Source organism: Bombyx mandarina, chromosome 11, assembly GCF_030267445.1.
Source record: "Bombyx mandarina strain Sakado chromosome 11, ASM3026744v2".
NCBI lineage: Eukaryota > Metazoa > Arthropoda > Insecta > Lepidoptera > Bombycidae > Bombyx > Bombyx mandarina.
The window spans coordinates 6,362,551-6,384,124 of record NC_143218.1 but is presented as its reverse complement, the minus strand read 5'-3'; the positions used below and the strand labels follow the sequence as shown (position 1 = coordinate 6,384,124).

General features: G+C 37.2%; 1 protein-coding gene and 1 long non-coding RNA gene across 3 annotated transcripts in view; one reads left to right on the top strand and one right to left on the bottom strand.

The window, feature by feature from the left end:
• The window catches only part of Tre1 (Trapped in endoderm 1), a 77,276-nt gene that overhangs the window by 8,999 nt on the left and 46,703 nt on the right, over window positions 1-21,574 (bottom strand). For both annotated transcript variants that reach the window (XR_016323754.1, XM_089730831.1), the window contains exon 4: window positions 1,560-1,662. Coding sequence is in view for 1 of the 2 variants with exons in the window: in XM_089730831.1 (XP_089586957.1) it covers window positions 1,560-1,662 (103 nt within the window). In the remaining variant the exon portion in view is untranslated. The remainder of the gene's footprint in view (window positions 1-1,559; window positions 1,663-21,574) is intronic.
• LOC149501980 (uncharacterized) overlaps window positions 1-21,574 on the top strand; it is a 110,602-nt gene that overhangs the window by 76,539 nt on the left and 12,489 nt on the right. The gene's annotated exons all lie outside the window — the stretch shown is intronic.

Genomic DNA, 21,574 nt, shown 5'->3' with positions numbered 1-21,574 from the left:
GTATGTGTGGACAATTGTGTATTGGTATTATGAAATGTATTCATTAATTAAGGGTACATTTTTGTGACTGAGGAATGAATATAAATGCCCATAGTTGGTCAGATGAGCGCTTCTAAATACGTAATAACCTCACAATTATTTCAATTATCTGTGAAAATTAAAATTATGATGAGGACTTCAAAAAATAATTAAACGGAAATTGATTGGAACTAGATATTGAATTAGGTAGTTTCTAGACCTTTATTCCGTTTTTTTTTAAATTACTCTAACAGAAGGAGGACATGCGAGGAAAGCACCGGTGCAGGGGTGTTCATTCCAGAACCAGGTAGAAGGTGGTAAGTTCTCTGAAAATGCACTGTAAATACAGCGGTTTCAGATAATATGAAGATAGTATGAAGATAGTGTGAACGATACGCTCTCGTTGCTCATAGTCGTATTTAAAAACACAAAACTCGCTTCAGTTTGTAATTCAATCCATCCTCCCGAAGGATGTACCCTAATTCTGTACAATTAAGCGCCGCACAACATGGAAGTGCAACGAACTAATCTCACTTTTATTACAACATATGTACATCGTTCAATTAGATTACTGAGTTGCCAACGTAACACTGAATCAGCAGCAATCACCCGGTCGCCGTCCTCGCCGAACCCGTCGCATGCGACGAAGGGCTCAACGAGCGAATTAACCCATAGACACAGCCTACTGAGTTTCTCGCTAGATCTTATCAGTGGGTCGCGTTTCCGATCCGGTGGTATATTCTGCGAAGGACTGCTCTTGCTAGGGCCAGTGTTAGCAACACTATGGTTTGAGCCTCGTGAGCTGACCTACACGTTAGGGTAAAGCTGAAATAGCCTCTCAAGGCTATCAGCATAGGTAGGAGAAAGAAAAAGCAATCACTGAATGAAGGCAGCGGCATTGCCGACGTCCATGAGCGACGGTAACCACTCACCATTAGGCGGGCTGATTGCTACCTACAAAGGAAATAAAAAAAATATTGCAAAATGCAACGTATTGACTTAGAAGCCATTTTTGATTTGGTTATTTCAGACAGGAACTCATTTAGGATCGGTTAAATTAAACATCAGATTATATTACAGCTACTGAAAGTGCCTTGCAAAAACAGACCTTATGTTAATAATAATTGTAAATAGACATGCTTTAACAAAAACCGACTTCAAATAGAAAAAAAAAGATATTCCAAAACAAATTAATATACACTGAAAACAATAATCATCGAAATCGGTTGGCGTGATATTGAGTTATTAAGTTATCCATCTATTTGTCGCGCACGTACTTAATGCAAATTTAAGACTTATATGGTTTTCTCATGGATACCATTATCTGAACTGGACTAAATGATGAAATGGGACCATACGGGAAGCGTCTGCTTTCTAATAAAAAAAGAATCATCAAAATTGATTCACCCAGTCAAAAGTTATGAGGTAACAACAAACCGAAAAAAATAAAACATAGAGTCGAATTAAGAACCTCCTCCTTTTTTGAAGTCGCTTAAGAAGCGAATATTATGAAGTCAGATAGTCTGAGTACTTCTACGTACCATGAATCCGAAAGACACGATCCAGATGAGGAGCAATTGTATCCATATCTTCGTGGTCGTATAGATTTGCGCGTACATGTCGTAGTATGCTATCAATGTGTATCTGAAAATATAGAAATCACATTAAAGTAACAGTTTCATAATCTAATTATTTGTAAAAAAAGGTGTGAAGCAAAGATTAACAAAATACGTGGATCGCTATGGACAACAAAAGGTACGAACAGAAGAGTATGACAAACTCTAGGGTAGGCCTTTGCTAATGATAATCAGAAATAAGGGCTTTTGAATTAGAAATTGCCACGGTTTAATATTTGACCACTTTAAGTGGGGCAAAGGGCCGAACCTCATACGAGGTTTCCGCGCCTAGGGGGCACGCGGGGTATGTGGGGCTTAGCGGTCTGCAGATGTTGGGAGCAGACCGCGGGCATGAGGATATCTACTTCTCGGCCCTGCTATCACAAAGTTAATCTCCTCCTCCCTGAGTCGCATTCCTCATGTCTAAGAGCCGTGACCATCTCCTCCCATTATCCTTCTCTGGATGATGTTAAAGTTAATCTATACGAATCTAATTAAAAGTTTCTTTGATCGTTTAGTCTGCGGTTTTCATTGTGATTAAAGTCCTGAAACTTGGTAAATTTGTTGTTGGCACTTAACATATGGTTTTAGCCATTTTATAATTAACATATTACTAGTAATTCGTGTGTCGCTTTAAAGCGGCGTATTTTCTCCATTCAGAGGTCATCGTAGCGGAGTTTGCTTCACTAGTTATACTACATTTGCTTGTAGATTTCACTGTGGAAGTCGCTTAAACATATGGCTGTATCTATCCAAGAACTTTTTTTTATGATTGTATGATTACTGGTGGCCCGGAGGCCTTTCCAGTTTCACCAGGACAAGTTGGATATTCAAGAACTGATCAACATCAAATTCGCTTGACTACTCAACCAGACGAAGCATTTTATTAGGCCACAGACGGTTTTCGCTGTTCTCAGAGCTTGATGTTTTGACATAGCCCGTTATCATTGGGTGTCTGTTCCACCTAGTTCTATATTAAGAAACGAGGTTAGTATAATCTGTACGTTTCGAATACTACGGGCGTTGTTTATGGACGAAGGTAAAAAGTTTCTTTTTGTTTACGATTCGCTTGTGATGATGATATTACAAATGATTCGTTCTGTGAAGTTCTGTGAACTAAACGATTCGGTGTTTAAATCACGTACTGATTTGATTTGTTTTTCTTTCAAAGAGTATAATTCTACTGTGCGCTTCGTGACCGTTCTTTCTATTTGCTTCTGTTTCTGTTGCTGATTCAAGAAGGTATTTTTGACTAATGTTTAATGCATTGTAATGTAACAGAAAAGAAATATCAACTTAATCGAGGGTTTTATTTGCTTAAATTAAAATGAACTTTGCTTTTCCGATATGTTGCCTTCAGATGTCAGATAATTCATTTAGGTTTTTATCATTTAGGTAATGTTACATGGCTACGGTATCAATAGATACATAGCTGCGTTAGCCCTACGGATAAATTTACATATTTCACAAGACATAATTAAATGTAATAAATATAAAGGTGTTAACAGGTTTCTGTCTTCTATACACGGGTAGACAATTTTATCTGTGTATCTACACAGCACTTATGAATCTTTTTAATGCTTCTGTCACTATATAAATCTAGAGACTTCATTGATGGATTAATGACCTTTTCAATAATGAGAAAGTATTGTTTGTGGCAGAATTGAGTCAGGTTCACGATGTGTCTCACTCAGGCTGATGGTGGTAGTGATAATGCAATCACTTTCTTATTTAAGGTTTTCGTGAGTCATTGGTACGATTAAAACTTTTTTTACGAATTAATGTAAATTGACTAATTATTGTAAAAATTAAACATTTAAAAGAAAAAAAAAGAAAATTAAAATTAAGATCCCAATAAGAAGATCCTATTAAGAAGCTTCGTTACTGTTCGAAGCCCTCTCCGTAACCGTAAATACATATGTATGTATCAACTTACAATTTACTAAGACCCACTGTGCATTGCGTTTAAATATTGGTTGAATTCTTTTCATTGGGTGGATGAGCTCTCTGCTTAAGTGGTTCGCGGCCCATACACATCAATGCTAATCCGGATACCGCTGGTCGTATTAAAACAAGAATGACTCGTTTTACCCGAAGATCGTGCCACCGAATTATTTGAATAAAGCATCCGTCGAAAGCCAACATCCGTTTTGGAATCAACGCGCCATTTGTCTGGAGCGGTCGGGTGCTGACGTATCCACGATTGACGGACACCTCTAAACTTCCCAGAGGTTACTGGTGTTGAATTTTGGACGCATTTTCGTTTCGCCTCAAACCGGAGGTAGTTCGTGTTCGCGTACTAATTTTTATGGTCTCTGGTAACAATTCAAAAGCACATTTGTTTTGAGCTCATCTGCATATCTAAGGCAACAACAGAACTAGTTTTTGGTATCGCGAATAGCCTGTGAAGCTTTAAGGTAATTGACGGACACCTCTTAACGTCCCAGAGGTTACTGGTGTTGAAGTTTGGACGTATTTTCGTTTCGATCCAGTTTGGGGGTAATTCGTGTTCGTGTTCTAATTTTTATGATCTCTGGTAACGATTCAAAAGTAAATGAGTTTTGAGCTCATCTGCAAATCTAAGGCAATAAAAGAACAAGTTTTCGGAATTGCGAAGCACCTGTGATGCTTTAAGGTCGTAAGTCAAAAGTTAAGCAACGAAAAGCCTAATTGAAAGAGCATTGCAGTGCGTTGAAGCTACTGGATCATCATCCGTGGGAACACGTTTGTTTATTCACTGGATTAGATAACGTTCCTCGCTCATTCTGTTGTTTTATTACATACTTTACATCGCGTAATTAATTTTCATTAGGCCTTAGAGCGCGTACCGTCGATAGATAATAATAATAATAATAATAAATAATAGGAGCGTCGGAATACTGATTATTGCGCATTTTGATTATAGGTAATAGGACCTGTACGGACGTGTCTTAGGGCGCGCACGTATTACCTTTGATAATTAATAATTTTAAAGTTATTTTTATTATTTATTTTATTGCTTAGATGGGTGGACGAGCTCACAGCCCACCTGGTGTTAAGTGGTTACTGGAGCCCATAGACATCCACAACGTAAATGCGCCACCCACCTCGAGATATAAGTTCTAAGATCTCAGTATAGTTACAACGGCTGCCCTACCCTTCAGACCGAAACGCATTACTGCTTCACGGCAGAAATAGGCAGGGCGGTGGTACCTACCCGCGCGGACTCACAAGAGGTCCTACCACCAGTCCAAATTTAGCATTGATTTCTTATAAGGTACTTTTTTTCAAAAATAATTTAGCATTTTCTGCAAAATATGTGGAATTAAGCTCAACACTAAAAGGGTTAATGTTGAAAGCAATAAAGACGTATTCAGTAGATTTTTTTCGAGTCCCCGTTGTTTTTCATGTTAGGAAAAAAGAAAAAAAGACCATAATAAGGCTGATTTATTTAAACGGATTCTGAAACTCACTGTTGTATCTAAAAATGATTGCGAAGAATAGATTGGATGGAAAGAGCACACGAGTCGCTTCAACGAATGAAGAGGACAATTGATAAATCGGATTTTGTATCAACTCGGCGTGGATTTATCTTTTCGTGGCTTTGGAAGTACCGAAATTAAGAGGGCAAAACATATTGTGCACCTACCAGTGCAGGATCACAATCCTTTCTGCTACTAGGAGTATGGGAACCCACAAGAGAGGTCACAAGCTTGAGGTTTTACTTCGTGAATGTTTAAATTTAATAGCGGGTCCATTCGTTTCGTTGTTCGCTACCTGAACAATTACACTAGATTGAAAACATAGCGATTTTTTTTTTACTTTATTAAAATGATATATTGAAACTGGATTTGGAATTTTTGCAGGAGGTAATGGTACCTATTAAACTGAAAAATAGACCGCCTTCCACAATTTTTTACAACTTTGTGAGTGGTGTTCTTACCTGTAGCTTATGTTTGCGCACGTTTAAGAACAAGATAGGCTACCATAGCCATATTAGAGCGCATGAGAGGCGCGGAAATTAGCTTTTAAGTTATTAAACAGAAAATTTTGGTCGCCGTTGCCGAAACCGGCTTGGAATCATGATGATGATGAATGATACTTAAGCTACCTACGCGATAAAAGGCGTTTCACGTCTGAGCTCCATTTACTAGTTTTGTACTCTGTCGAGGAAGTTTCAGTGGATCGAAACTACTTTTACGGACGAGAAGTCGTCGTTGTCGTCCGAAAACTGTACAGCATCTGTGACGTCAGAAATAATATAAATAGAATAATAAACGCAAGCTCAAATGGTGGTGTAAACTTTGGAATGATGTCTAAGTTTCGCGAAAGCCGAAGAAAATACTATTTCCAACAAGATTAATAATACTCGTACAATTTTCAAAAAACTTACGTCACGGATTCCGCTTAGAAAGAAACACGCTAAAATAATATAAAAGAGTTTAGGTATAGTTTAAAAATAAGAAATTTTATTGTTACGAAGATCAAAACGTACCACTAGAGTTATTATTATTCGTTGAATAATAAAATGCGTATTCAAATTTGATGATGCGTCAATAAAACTTGAATCAGACCGATGCGATGTTTTAATATAAAAATTTGCTAACCGGGTCATATTTCCTAGTGCTAATGACCGCTGGCTGGAGACAAAAGGTGAAATGGTTTGGTAATTAGTGGAATTTACATCTAGGTAGAAATAGGCAGGATGATGGTACCTGCCTGTGCGGCTCACATTACGCCACGGGTAACCGGTTTAGAAGAAACCGTCAGGACCTTGGTATCCAATAGCGGTGTCTTGGATCTAGCTGTGCCAGTATTTATAGTGTGGTATCATTTTCATTTGCAGTTACATGTACAGTCGTCGTGGCCTAAAGGATAAGACGTCCGGTGAATTCGCATCTAGGGATGTACCGGTGTTGGGTACCAATTTTACCTCATGAAGTAAGTACTTAACAAATGTTCACGATTGACCCCCACGGTGAAGGAATAACATCGTGTAATAAAAATCAAAAATGAAATTATATTAAAATCATAATTTGCGTAATTACTTTTGAAGGTTGGGGCAGCCGTTGTAACTATTCTTGAGACCTTAGAACTCATATCTCAGGGTGGGTGGCGCATTTACGTCGTAGATGTCTATGGGCTCCAGTAACTACTTAACACCTAGGTGGGCTGTGAGCTTGTCCATTCAAAGAAACAATAAAAAAAAATTGAGTCCTACATATAAAATGATCAAAACAATAATCGGAATTCGTATCGGCTCGCAATGACTACCGTCGTACATTATGCATGGAGAGAGGTCTCGTGAAGACAACACGCTCCTTGTATCGCGGGTACTGACCCGGCCTGACCCGCACAACGTTTCATTGCTTAGACTTGTTGTTTAATTTCTTTTTTCAGGCTGAGAAACCTCGTATCATATATCATATCACTTCACGTGTTTTCAGATTTGCGAAGCTGGTAAATATTTATCGATTAACGATGGCAAGCCGTTTTGTAAGCCCGCACGCGTAGGCACCACTGTCCTTGTGGAAAGCAGAGTTTCAACATAGCTGCCAAATCTTTTTTTTTATTTTTCTCTACGAAAACGATTGTCTGGATGAGATCGTTTTTAGCGATGAAACCGGTTATCATACCTGTTGCCTGTTGACTGATTTTCATTGTTAATTATTTTTGGTATGTATTAAAATTTACTATTGCTCTTTTTTGCTTACATATGCAAGTTTCCTAGAGGGTTTATAGCTTTACCGGATGTGTAGGCAAGGGCTCACAGGGCTTAGCCTGGCGACTGCTTACACTAGGTCAAGCAATGGCAGTGCTTCGCCGAACCTATCACCGGATCGGAATCCCGACCCACTGAGAAGATCCGACGAGAACCTTAGTGGGTTGTGTCCATGATTTTATTTACTTGGAATGCTTAAAATAACCCATAGTGGACCGGGAAGATCCGAAGTGACGTTGTTTTTCTCACTTCAAGTCCGTTGAAGGTTTTTCCTGAATATATTCACGAGCTCTCAAGATGGGCAGCCTGTCAGCAGTTTATTGGCGTTGTTAATGACGTCGATGACTGTGATTGCTTGCGTGCTCTAGTTTAACGCATTCCTAATTCCAATTAAACAATACAGAGCAATTTCTTATAACATTCATTACGCATCAGCGCATTCGAGTTTACGGGGAATCTGATCATTAATAACACGAAAGAGAAAAGTTTTAATAACATGTTGCAGTGAAACTTCGAATTTTAATTTGGTGTATAGAAAAACGGCACTTAAAGTGTTCACTTCAAGATCTGATTTGGTATGAAAGGACGGCTGCTAATTAGCACGTGATGTTCTGGTAAAGAGAGCATGTAGTTTCTTAAACGTTCGGTTGAGTCATAAAGTTAGATGCGCAGTTGAACTCAAAATATTCATTCGCGGCACATATATTTCAAGAACAATCAAACAAATATCGTTAACAGTTAATTTAGGTCTCGCAGTTTCGAGATATTTCTAGTTCTTTCTGTTTTTGGAACGAAGTTCCTTACGGCAGGCTTGGAGGAGATAGGGATTTTCCTGCGCGACCGAACTGAAAAAAATGTGATAGTAAAAACCGTAAGAAAAAGTCCGTGGAATAAGGCCTTGTTTTCCGCACAGCGATATTTGACCGCGCGATTTTTTTCTCGTAATTCTTTTTTTTTTTTTTTATATGGAACTACGTTCCTATCCGGTGTCCCACGACACCACACATCTTTTCTATTTATTTATTGCTTAGGTGGTTGGATGAGCTCACAACCAACCTGGTGTTAAGTGGTTATTGGAGCCCATAGACATCTACGACGTAAATACCGCCACCCACCTTGAGATATAAGTTCTAAGGTCTCAGTATAGTTACAACGGCTGCCCCGCCCTTCAAACCGAAACGCATTACGGCTTCACGGCAGAAATAGGCAGGGCGGTGGTACCTACTCGTGTGAGCTCACAAGACGTCCTACCACCAGTATTTGCAGGCATAAGTACAACATGATCCTTTATAGGCTACGACGACCTCCTACCTATCAAGACGTGAAAGGCAATTTGTTTTGCAAGCGACGTTTTTGCAATATTACAGAAGAACTATTTAAAGTTTGAAATCTGGAAAAAAATATTATAACAAAAAAAACTTTTTCAGTTATTTGTATGGAGTAAACATAATTTAAGCTCAATTAAAAACGGTGAACTGTTGATGCTAGTGTCAAATAAAACGCACCTTTAAAATTACAAAGACAAAACTCGCGTATTAAGCGAAACTAGAGGTCCCGCAGTAGTCGAAATTCGACTATAATGAATTGGAATTGTAAGTCTGTACACTATTATGATTGTATTTTATACTTCTATAATCACAAATTTCGCCAAGACTACACTATAAAAAATATATAACAAAGACGAACAATATTTAATCTATTCTCAATTTGACAACAGACGTCAAGAACAAAAGTTTGACAATAAATAGTATGCATGCGTGTGTGCGTCAAATACATGGTGTGTAGTGTGTGTAATGTTTTCTTTATTGATTTAATGTATTTTTTATGCATTATTTTAAAAAAATATTAGCATTGTGCACTTCTTCTCTATATTCTCTACAAGTGTGCAAAATTTCATACTCCTCCGTCCGCGCAATTTTCGTAAAAAGGGATACAAAGTTTTTGCTTCACGTATTAATATATACTTAGTCTGGCCATAAATACTGTCACATGTTTAATGTAAAATAATTGAAACAAGTTTATTCATTATGTAACCATTCATATACCAAAATGAACTTAACAAAACATTGATTCTTATGACACTAAAATTTATTCAAAATGAAATCCGTGATTTTGAATACAGGCCTTCAATCTGCGCGGCCAGTCGTCTATCGCAGCACGAACGAGGTCCATGTCAATATCGGCGGCTGCCTTAATCAAGGATGTCTTGAGTGACTCCAAATTGGGATGAGGCTTTGAGCACGCCTTTTCCTCCAAGTGTTGCCATATCTTGTAATCTAACGGATTCAAATCTGGACTGGAGGAGGGCCAGTCTTCGTGCCGGATGAAGTCGATTTCACGCGCCGCCAGCCAGTCTTGTGTGCTCTTCGCTCTATGAGCTGGCGCCGAATCTTATTGGAATACCCAGTGCCTGTTATTGAACATGGTATGAGAAACAGGTTCCACAAGGTTCGTCAGGACTGTATTTTGATACCCAACTGCATTCGTTTTTACACCTTTCTCACAAAAATGTACCTCTGTTAAGCCCCAATAAGAAACTCCCAACCATACCATGAGCGAGGATGGAAAATGACCTCGTTGGACACGCGGAATACGGTTGCTCGCTTCTTCACTACTGTGTGCGTACACCTTATCATTTTGTTTGTTGTAGCTCTCTTCTACGGTAAAAATTTTTTCATCCGAAATAAAAATTTCCCGATATTTTTTTCCCGCGTACCGCTTCAACAAAGCGCGGCATCTCTTCAGTCTCAGGTCCATTAGACGAGCATTCAAACGATGTCCTGTTTTTCTTCGATATGCCCGAAGCCCTAAGTCTTCATTTAACACCCTTTTCACCGTGGTTCTGCTTAACCCCATCTGAAGGGCTAACAGTTTCTGCTTACGTTTGGGATTTCTTTGAATTCGCGCCTTCACAGCTTTTATCACTGCTGGAGTCCTAACAGACCGAGGGCGACCACTTCTTGACCTGTCATCTACACTAGAGTCTTCATTGTATCGTTTGATGGTACGATAAACGAATCTTTTGGTTATATTCAAATTTTTCAGTATGTTAAAAATTTGAATTGGCGCGTAACCGCAACGATGCAACGCAATAACTGCAACACGGTCTTCTTTAAGCGTCCACTCCATATTTAAAAATGAGTAAAAATTCTAAAAGTATACATTTTTATTTTCATGAACAATTCGAAATTCGAATTCAATAAACTTTTTTGTGGCCAGCATTCTAAAAGAAAAGTTTTTACTGTGTGACAATACTTATGACCTGACTAGTTAGATGTCGCTTAAACCAAATAGCCTTTCACTTCTAGATATTTAATGCGATAACAAAATGATTGCATCTCCAAGCCACATAAATCTAGATATTATTCAATTATTCAAATATCTCTTACAGAAGCATCTTCGGAGTTCAATGCACTATCCAATCGTGTAATGTCTACAAAAGATAATATGAACGTGTGTTTGAATAGTTTCCGAGTTATTAGGCACCCTTTTTTATTACACAGTATTAATGAACAATAGAGAGAGAGTTATTAGTGTGAATTGAAATGTTACAAATGACCGTCTCGCTTGCATCATTGACGGCCGTATTCAACAAACCATACGGGTGCCAATCGGTCATAATATTAATACACCGAATTTGAATGTATGCTGGTATCTATATATTAATACGTTAAGGAAAAACTTTGTATCCCTTTTTACGAAAATTGCGCGGACGGAGGTGTATGAAATTTCCCACACTTATAGAGAATATAGAGAAGGAGTGCAGAATGTTAATATTTTTTAAAATTATGCCTAAAAAATACATTAAATCAATAAAAAAAAATCACACACACAACCATGTATTTGACACACACACACACATCTAATATATAAAATTCTCGTGTCACAGTTTTCGTTGCCATACTCCTCCGAAACGGCTTGACCGATTTTGATGAAATTTTTTGTGCTTATCCGGTATCTATGAGAATCGGCCAACATCTATTTTTCATCCCCCTAAATGTTAGGGGTAGTCCACCCCAAAATTTTATTTTTTATTTTTTAGACAAAATTTTTAATTTCTATTTTTTTATGATACAACATACAAAAATACATACAATCCTCAATTTTCACCCTTCTACGATCAACCCTTATTTTTTATTTGCTAATTAAAAACTTTAAATTTTTTTGCGAGAATTTTGTTTTTATTTTGTCATGACGTAGAATAAAAAAAATCATATTACTCTGAAATTTTCACCCCTCTACGATCAACCCCTATTTTTTATTTGTTAATTATAAACTTTAATTTTTTTGGCAAGATTTTCATTTTTATTTTTATTTTGTCATGAATTAAAATAAAAAATCTGATGTTACTCTCAATTTTTCATCCCTCTATGATCAACCCCTATTTTTTGTTAATTATAAACTTTAATTTTTTTGGCAAGTTTTTTAATTAGTTTTATCATGACTTAAAATAAAAAAAATCATATTACTCTCAATTTTCACTCTTATACGATCAACCCCTATTTTTCCATTCGCTATAAGGTTGCAAGATGGCAATCAAATATTATGATTGTAGTACGATAAATTCTTATTCAGAGTTTATAATTTCAAGTTCCTTTAATTATGATTTTTTTTTAATTGAATTTGACCTCCCGCGCTCGCCGGTCGACTACTGATCAACTATCAATCGATCAGCTATCCCCACCAGGTGTCACCACTGATCCAGCAAACATCACGTAGTAGGGATGGGGACGAAGCCGGTCTCCTGTCTTACTTACTCACTATACATCATAGATTATACACTTAATATATTTGAGAGCTATACAATACTATACATTTTTCAGCCATGTTTTGTTGGTTTTATTTGTGTATCAATAGTATGTTCAGTAGGTCTGAGAATCGGCTACTATATATTTTTCATACCCCTAAGTGAAAAGGGTTGTCCACCCCAAACATTAATTTTTTATTTTAATTTTTTGGATATATTTTTTTGTTTATAATGAGGTATTATGTGGTTAAATGAGGTTTTTATTTCTACAGTAGAATTTCCCTAGAAATCTTATTTAAGGCAACACAACGTTTGCCGGGGTAAGCTAGTATACCTATAAACTCTTTGTTTATTGTCAAACTTTTGTTATTGTAGTCTGTGGGCAAATTAAGAATAGGCTAATATTGTTTATCTTTAGTATTATTTGTCTATAGTGTAGTTTTGGCGAAATCTGTGATCATAGAAGTATAATAGTAATGATAATGTTCAAACTTATAATTTCAATTAAATAAAGTCGAATTTCGACTACCGGGGGACCACTAGTTCTCTTCAACTTTCAAACTGCTTTGAGCGGTGTTAGTAAAGGTCTTTTTAATACGCTTTTATTAGCTTCAGACGTATGTATGTTTGTAACGGAATTTTTGAACATGATTTTGACCCCCTTCAAAGCGTCGGATTAACTCGAAATTTGGTATACTTATTAAGGACCGACGACAATACAATATTTAAAAAAAATATAGAAAAAAAATATTGAAATTCAACTAAAAAATGAAAAATAAATAATAGTTTAAAAAAACTAACAAAATACGCTTTTATAGAAAATTCATCTAAAAAATAGAAAATAAATTTTAATAAATTTGAATTGAAAATAATGTAAAAAAAATGATTTTATTGTAAAAAAAAGCGCAGGGTACATGGTATCAGTAGTTATAAATATTTTATGAACAGATATGAGTAGAAGGGTTATTTTGATAATATCCTGAAAAGTACCCTTAGTTAATTTATTTTTTTTAAACAATAAATATATTAAAGTTTCGTTCATGACAATATTGTGACATAACAATGATCCTTATTCTACAATACTTTACGAATACGCGCATTGAAAGTAGGTGAAGTTTAAGAAACATGGGTAATTTTGTTATACAAGCATACGGCCTAACTGATGGCGTATGGTTGTTACCCTAGCTTTTTTTTATTGCTTAGATGGGTAGACAAGCTCACAGCCCACCTGGTTACTAGAGCCCATAGACATCTACAACGTAAATGCGGCACCCACCTTGAGATATAAGTTCTAAGGTCTCAGTATAGTTACGACGGCTTTCCCGTCCTTCAAACCGAAACGCATTACGGCTTCACGGCAGAAAGAAGGGCAGTGGGCTCTGGTAACCACTTAACATCAGGTGGGCCGTGGGCTCGTCCGACCCGTCTAAGCGATAAAAAAAAGAAATACGAAAGAAAAGCAAGATTAAACCGTAAAAGCAAAATAGTTTTAGTTATATCTACAAGTCGCGAAAATCTAAGAAAAACACTACATATTTTTTACTACATATATTAATACTACTGCATCTATAGCCAATTAGAGAAACGCACTTGCAAATAATCATTGTTAGCAATAACAATTAAACTATTTTGCATAATATGATCTATGCTAATCGTTAATTAGTTACCTGACGCATATAGTTTATTAGGATCACGTATTTCATGTCACAGCACAGCTACAGATACTGAGGCGAAGACAATTAGAATTCATCGTGAGTTTTTCATTTCGGAAAACGCCTTGTTTAGGTCTTTAGAATGTTAATTTTGCTCAGTTGTATTTAGTTTAGTGAATTAGGTCAATGGTAATAGTTTGTATGATATTCTGTGACCGTAATTATGTCAAGTTCAGTTTGTTATTGGATTTTTTTTTTCAGGGTTTTTGTATGTTTTTTCTTTTTGTTTTATTGACTGCAGTTTTTGTTTTTACGTTTCCATATCTGATTATGAAACGGAATCCGTGACTGTGCTTTCGTTTCTGTCTGAGCCTCTATTAAAGTTTATTTGTCTAAATGTCCAAGAGAAAAATAAAACGCTATCTTTATTACTCTGTACGCTATCATTTGTGAAATCGAAAATCAGTTTTTCGACTAGCTCTCTGCGAGGTCGCACCAACCGCCTATCACTGCGTACGTCTGACTCTATTTATAGGAGAGGTTGAATGAAGAATAAAGAGCGGCACCCACGACACGACTTGTTGGCGTTATATTAGTAATTAGAATTTCTTTGAATTTAGATTTTTTTTCATGTATTTATTTCTACGTGAAATAGCGTGTTACTGTGATTATTATAGGAGCAGATGTCTTAATGTTTTCTGATTAACGTTTTTTTAATTACCTAATATTAGGCCGAAGAGCGAGCGGTTTTATGTGAAACTGTCTCCCGTTTATTGACAGCGCCAATACGCCTACCTATTGCTACTAACCTCGAGAAGTTAAGCTAGCTTCACCAAATGTGTAGGCGAGCTCACGGGGCTCAGCTTGGGAGCTTTACTAACATCTTCCCTAACAAGAGCCCTCCTTTTACTGGTGGTAGGACCTCTTGTGAGTCCGCACGGGTAGGTACCACAACCTTGCCTATTTCTGCCGTGAAGCAGTAATGCGTTTCAATTTGAAGGGTGGGGCAGCCGTTGTAACTATTCTGAGACCTTAAAACTTAAATCTCAAGGTGGGTGGCGCATTTACGTTGTAGATGTCTTTGGGCTCCAGTAAACACTTAACACTAGGTGGGCTGTGAAGCTCGTATAAAAAAAAATCAGTGGTTCCAAGAATATATCACCGGATCGGAGTCGCAAACCACTGAGAAGAACCGACGAGAAACTCAGTAGGCTGTGTCTGTGGTTGAATTTACACGACGAACCCTTCGACGCATTGGACAGGTTCGACGAGAACAGTGACCGGTGCTTGGAATGCTTAAAAGCACCGATAGTGGATCTGGGGGATCCGAGATGACGTGTAGTCTGCGCTTCAGCTGCGTTGGCACACTCGGGTTGCACCCCCCAGGAGCTTGGGAGGTGGAAACGAACGAACACGATAGCATCTACTCTCCAAGCTGTAGCATCGTTTTTTGTGTGGCTTCTGGCAACAGTGTATGCAATTTAAAAAATAAAAAAGACGTCAAATCCGTTCTCCCATAGTGGACGACTGGAAGGATATTTGATTCTGATCCGGTGGTAGGTTTAGCGAAGCATTGCTCTTGCTAGGGCTAGTGTTAGCAAATTCTCTCAGGTTGTAGTCAGTGAGCTCACCTACCCGTCCGCGAGAAACTGGAATAGCCCTTAGCCCACCAGCGTTGGTTGAAGTGGTTGGTTGGAATAAAAGCACCGAAATCGGATAGAGAGGAGCTAATTTAAGGCACTTGCGAACATAGTTGAGATATAAATCAGTAACAATTTTAGTTCTTGCGTTAAATTGGTTCACGGTCAATGCCCAATCAGCAACCAGAAGCCTATATTAAATAAACTTCATTATCCAAAATATTGATATTAAAAACAATAACAAACAAACGTACCTATTCGTGCAGCGTTTTTTTTTCCGGGACGAGTTCCTTAGAAACACCAGAGTGTATTGTTTATTCTCAACACTACTCGTTTATTATCACAACATCAAGGCAAAAGGAAATAACCAATACGTTTCAACGCATCAATCGACTTGCACGTTTATCAAATACAAAGAGATCGCGAAATTGTATGTAGATCGATTTCTTTTCGAAATTGTAATCTGTTACTGCGTTGCTATGAATTTTTTGTAATGTTTTGTATAATCTTGGTATAGTGAGACCGTTTCGAAGCAGAAGACTTAGAAATAAACAGAACACGGCGTAGACTTGGATTATGTTTTACTGCGTTTATTATTAAGCGGGGTAATGTATCGTAGGCTACGCACGCACAACGTCGAAAAATTTCGTATGTTATCAGTTTATTTGGCTTAAGCGACATTTCGATTAATACGCGACATTTATCTTTGTAATTAAAGGTACGTTTTATTTGGTATCAGCATCAACAGTTCGATGTTTTTAATTCAACTTCGAAGAAGTGTTTTAGTTATAATTTTTTTTTAAACTTTAAATGGCTTTAAAGTAAAAAAAAATTTTCCCTTCCTAAGCTGATAGCCTTGAGAGGATATATCAGCGTCGCCTTAACTAGTAGGTGAGCTCACCGGGCTCAAACCTGACGACGTTGCTAACACGAGAGCGGTGACCGGTGCTTGAGGTACCTAAAAGTACCGTTAGTGGATCGGGAGGATCCGAAATGACGTGATAAAATTGCAAAAATATCGCTTAAACCAAATAGCCTTTCACTCCTCAATATGAAGTGTGTAGAATAAGCCTTGTTATAGCAAGTATTATCCGACCGATTCGTAAGTCATCTCGAATTCAAGCACTCAGTGATAACTATTCAACAAATCGATTTGTGGTCACTATATTTGTCACATGCATATTGATTTTTTGATGTGAAACGTCTATAGTCCCACGTAAAGCCCATTTGCTGGTGTAGCGACGCCGCGACGCATGCCGTGGTTATATTATAGTATTTGATAGACATAAATATAATAGTATATACAGTCTATATATAGTAGTGTGTACGGTGCGATGATGCGTCGCCATGCGCAAGCGACTTTTTATTAATATTAATATTTTATTTATCATTATGCCACATGAATTCCCTGCCGTAAACTATTCTTTGACGCATACATGTATAAAATAATATCAATGTTTCACATCTGCCAGCCTTCCTGCGATGGCTATTTTTTTTTTGACAAATATAACCTGTCAAGTTATCTAGAGGATTTTTTTAAATCGTTCCATTTATATTTAGTATGCAATCTATGTATTCGTACTCACTTTAGTGATATTAAAAAATAATATAATTACGAATTGTTATTATTTTTTATCCTCTTTAGCCAGTAGCCACTATCACGTAATATATACAAACTTTTCATTTTTAATAAAATAAATTTGTTGGGTGTCATCGTACCAGCAAGTACGTCCGTGAATGCCCAGCTCGACATCTTAGAATAAAAAACTTTTTGTTTTACAACTTTTTCGCCATGAGTGGTGGAATGGCGTGATAAATCACTTGTTGACGTTAATAATCTCAGCAACACTCATACGTAAATGTATTCGTGTGTATTGGTGGTACGTATGAAGCAGGTTTGCACTTGGGTTAGAATCATGGTATTTGAACATTCAGTTGCATATTATATGACAGTGTTGTTCTGACAAGCATTTCTTTCTAACAATTATAATAGTTTGTAAACACAATAGCATAACAACCTAACATAGCAGAATATTTACATGCTTTAGACTTGGTCCCTGTTACATCAGAGTTATTCTTATTCAAACTGCCTAATTTTGGGCAAAACTAAACAGAACACTTTAGTACTTCTAGATCATGAGATTCGGCTAGGCAAACCTCGTGTACCCACAATTTTTATGGTGTCATACAAATTATTATGTATATACGCCATGTAAGGTGAACAAGGTCGTTGACTTCCGAGTTTTGTACGTTTTACACTGCGGTCTGATAGATTGACACAATATAAATGACAAGTACGCTTGGCTTAAAAAATAAATGTTGTTTGTATTCCTCCTTAAGGACAAATCAAGTAGCGTCCTTCTTTGCCATATAATTGTAAAGGACCTAAGGGATATGCCCCTACAATTGAATTGTTTTATTGTTTTTTTTTTTTCACCTTTGCTCAAAGGAGGCTTTAGACACTTATCGATGGTATGGCGTCTAGCCTCTATGTATACAGCAAAGCTGTGATATTTACCGATTCGTAGGTTGGTTAGGCTTGTACACATAGCGGTTAAATCTTCAACCCCGGGTGGCCATATTCAAATTATGATATTTATGGCTTCCTGTAACCTCTTACTATTAAGTGGGTCCTTCAACGTAATAAAGAAGATGGAAACGAATTATTTTTTTGTATAGCAACAGAATTTACGTTTCCTTATATACTGTATGTGAGTTTCGATAGTGAATCTTGTGTGTAATGATTGACATTAAACATATCATAGCGGGTCAAATTGAACCCATTTTGAACTTTTGCATTAGAAATGTATCTTATTGCTTTTGCACATTTGACTTCATGACTTTTTCTTACCAATTAATCTACAGTTATTATACTGTTGGAACGAAGTTCCTCATGGGACGATGCGGAGGGGTACCCTAACCGGGAAAAAACGTCCGTAACGTAAGATTTTTATTATTTATGTATAGTCTTAGTATGATGGCTTTTTTTTTTCTACCTAAGCTGGTAGCCTTGAGAGGCTATTCCACCGGATATGATGGCCGGATATAATCTGGACCGGATATAATCTACCACCGGATCAGAAACACGACCCACTGAGAAGATCCGGCGAGAAACTCAGTGGGCTGTGTCTGAGGGTCAATTTGCTCGTCGAGCCCTTCGTCGCAAGCGACGGGTTCGACGAGAACGGTGACCGGATATGATGGCTATACAGTGTCTAATGTATAGTCTACGTGATGACGGTTATTATTATTATTCATATAAATAGCTGTTTCTTTGCATATTATTATTATATATTTTTTATAAATCATTGTGAATAAAATAAAGTTGATAACTTTGTAAAGTAGTTTTTTATTTTATTTATATCAATAAAAAAATCCCGAATACCCGAATAATTATTTTCTTTATACCTCGAATAGAACTTTAAATGAATATTTTTATAATAAGGAACTTCGTTCCTATCCGGTGTCCCATGACACCACACATCAATTTTTTTAGTTTTTTTTTTTTTAGTTATTATCTACCCGCTATGGTAGGAATAGGTATCAGTAAGTGTTGGGGTTATTAATGTTAATAATCGTCCATTATTAGTTTTGCTCCGGCCCAGCGCTTCCGAACGTGAATCTACTGAGTATTGTAGAGAGATCTTGCAGTATATAATTATATGTAAGTTTACTTTATTCACACGAGAGGCCCCGCGCCGCGCCGCCGTTTCTATATCAAAGCGAAAAAGAAAACATTGTAAATTCAAACGTAATCACATCGGAGAGCAAGCACGTTTCCGCTTGTACTCACGGATACTCAACGAAACGCATTAATGATTTTGATTTATGTTTTATTAGCGTTAGAAGTTGTTTGTGTATATTTACATTTTTCACGATGTTTTATTTGTTTTATGTTATATTTCGCGGCTTCCGTCGGCGAGAAAATATAAATGATATTGTGAATGCATTGCTGAGAGTCCTATCTGGTGGTAGATTCTGCGATGCCCTGCTCTTGCTAGGCTAACGCAAGTGTTAGCAACACTTGCGGTTTGAGCGCCGTGAGCTCACCTACACGTTAGGGCGAAGCTGAAATAGCCTCTCAAGGCTATCAGCATAGATAGGAAAAAAAAGAGAGGCCGCTTTTTGGTGACCCTAATTACGGATCTATTGGGGTCGGGTCGGACTTCCAGTCGGAATATTATTTTTTATTTCAATGTCATCATTATCATTCTCCTGTCTGCGTCCCGGTCACCTGGGGTCGGCGCAACATGTTTTCTCCTTCCATACTCCTCTGTCATATACCGTTTATTTGCTGACTCCCCTCTTACATATATCGTCTTTCACCGAATCCATCCATTTTTTCTTGGGTCTACCTGTTCCTCTTTATATTAATATTTATTATTATATTTAAATGTATGTACATTTGATTCATGGTCTGAACATTTTGTTTTTGCCTCACGTTTGTGTTCCCGGAACCCTTAAAAAAAATGAGAAAAGTTTCGTTTGGGCTCGATTAATGGATTGCTCGTATTGTTTCAACTCAATTCCTGCAATTAGGTAGTCGGAAACCGGAGAGATATACTTTTTTTTAAAGCCGCGCAAAAAAAAGAGCTAGACTTGCTTTCACAACTCAATTACGTATGACGTCATTTGTGGCCGAAATAAAAGACGAGCTAATCGTTTAAACTTATATATACAAAAATATCAACAGCTGTAATATTTGCATTGATTTTTCAGGTACCTACTATGAAGTCCCATGAAGATTTTAATTCGAGTTATAAATAAAAATGAACTAGATGGCGTTGGTTGTTTTATTCATTGGGTGCATACTAGGTAACGATCAGACATTTAAAGTGGTAGTGTTTTACGTAAATAAAGATTCATTAAAAATACTAATAATGTATCTCTAAATCGTCGCCTAGATGGCGCTAGCTGTACGTTCATACGAATTATCACGATTAAATTTCGCAACTCACCATGCACTGCCTATTTCTGCCGTCAAGCAGTAATGCGTTTCGGTTTGAAGGGTGGGGCAGCCGTTGTAACTATACTTGAGACCTTAGAACACATATCTCAGCTTGAGTGGCGCATTTACGTTGTAGATGTCTATGGGCTCCAGTAACCATTCAACACCAGGTGGGCTTTGAGCTCGTCCACCCATATAAGCTATAAAAAAAACGAACTCTAAGTCGTCGTAGCCTAAGAAATAGGACGCCATCCTCCGACATAGCCCACTGAGTTTCTCGCCGGATCTTCCCAGTGGGTCGCGTTTCCGATCCGGTGGTAGATTCTGCAAAGCACCGCTCTTTCTAGGGCTAGTGTTACCAAATTCGTCAGGTTAGAGCCCCGTGAGAGCATTTACTCGGTGAATCTAGTATGACCATTTGAGGTCACTGGAATAGGATTTACAAAAAAACGCCGGGTGTACTTGTATCGCAGGTAGCCATTTAACACTAGAATTCACTAGATGTACCGTGAGCTCGTTCACCCGTCTATACAATAAACAAAAAATAGTTACATTAATAAAACAATCTGCGTTATGATTAATCTCAAGGGATGATCATCAATCTTGATGATTTTTAAAGTCAATTATTCAATTACAAAAAACAAATATCAATTAATTGAATGATCGTTTTAATATGATCTTTATTTACATGCGTTACGACTAATTATTAGGTTGCTTCGTTATTGCCGTCCGATTGCTTAATGAATAATATCGTTAGGTACATGGTGAAAAATGATCGTAAATGATTTTTATGTTACGGTTTTTTTATTAGCTCAAAGACGCAGAAGATTTCTGGGCCCAGCCGACATTGATTAGGTGTCGTATGCTTAGAGAATTGATGTACATATTGAAGCTTCAATTGCATTGGCACAATGGCTGTCCTAGTCTTCAAACTGGAATATTTATTCCATTTTTTTATTATTATATCTTATTATTTTTTAACCAGATTATTATTATTAGGATTATTATTATTAGAGGATTATTTATTGAGACGCGGCGATACGGGGCAGGTTCGTCGTATCTAATCATGCCGGCTGCAATGCTCTGCTATGCTATCTAGTGTACTTAAAATGGTACTATATCTTCATACGGCTTATAAGGAAGTAGGATCAACACTCAAAATCAGAGTTGCATGCCTGCATCTTCAAATGATCATTCAATGAGATCATTTCAAGATTTCCTGAGAATAAATTCTAGAAAATTGTGTCTATCT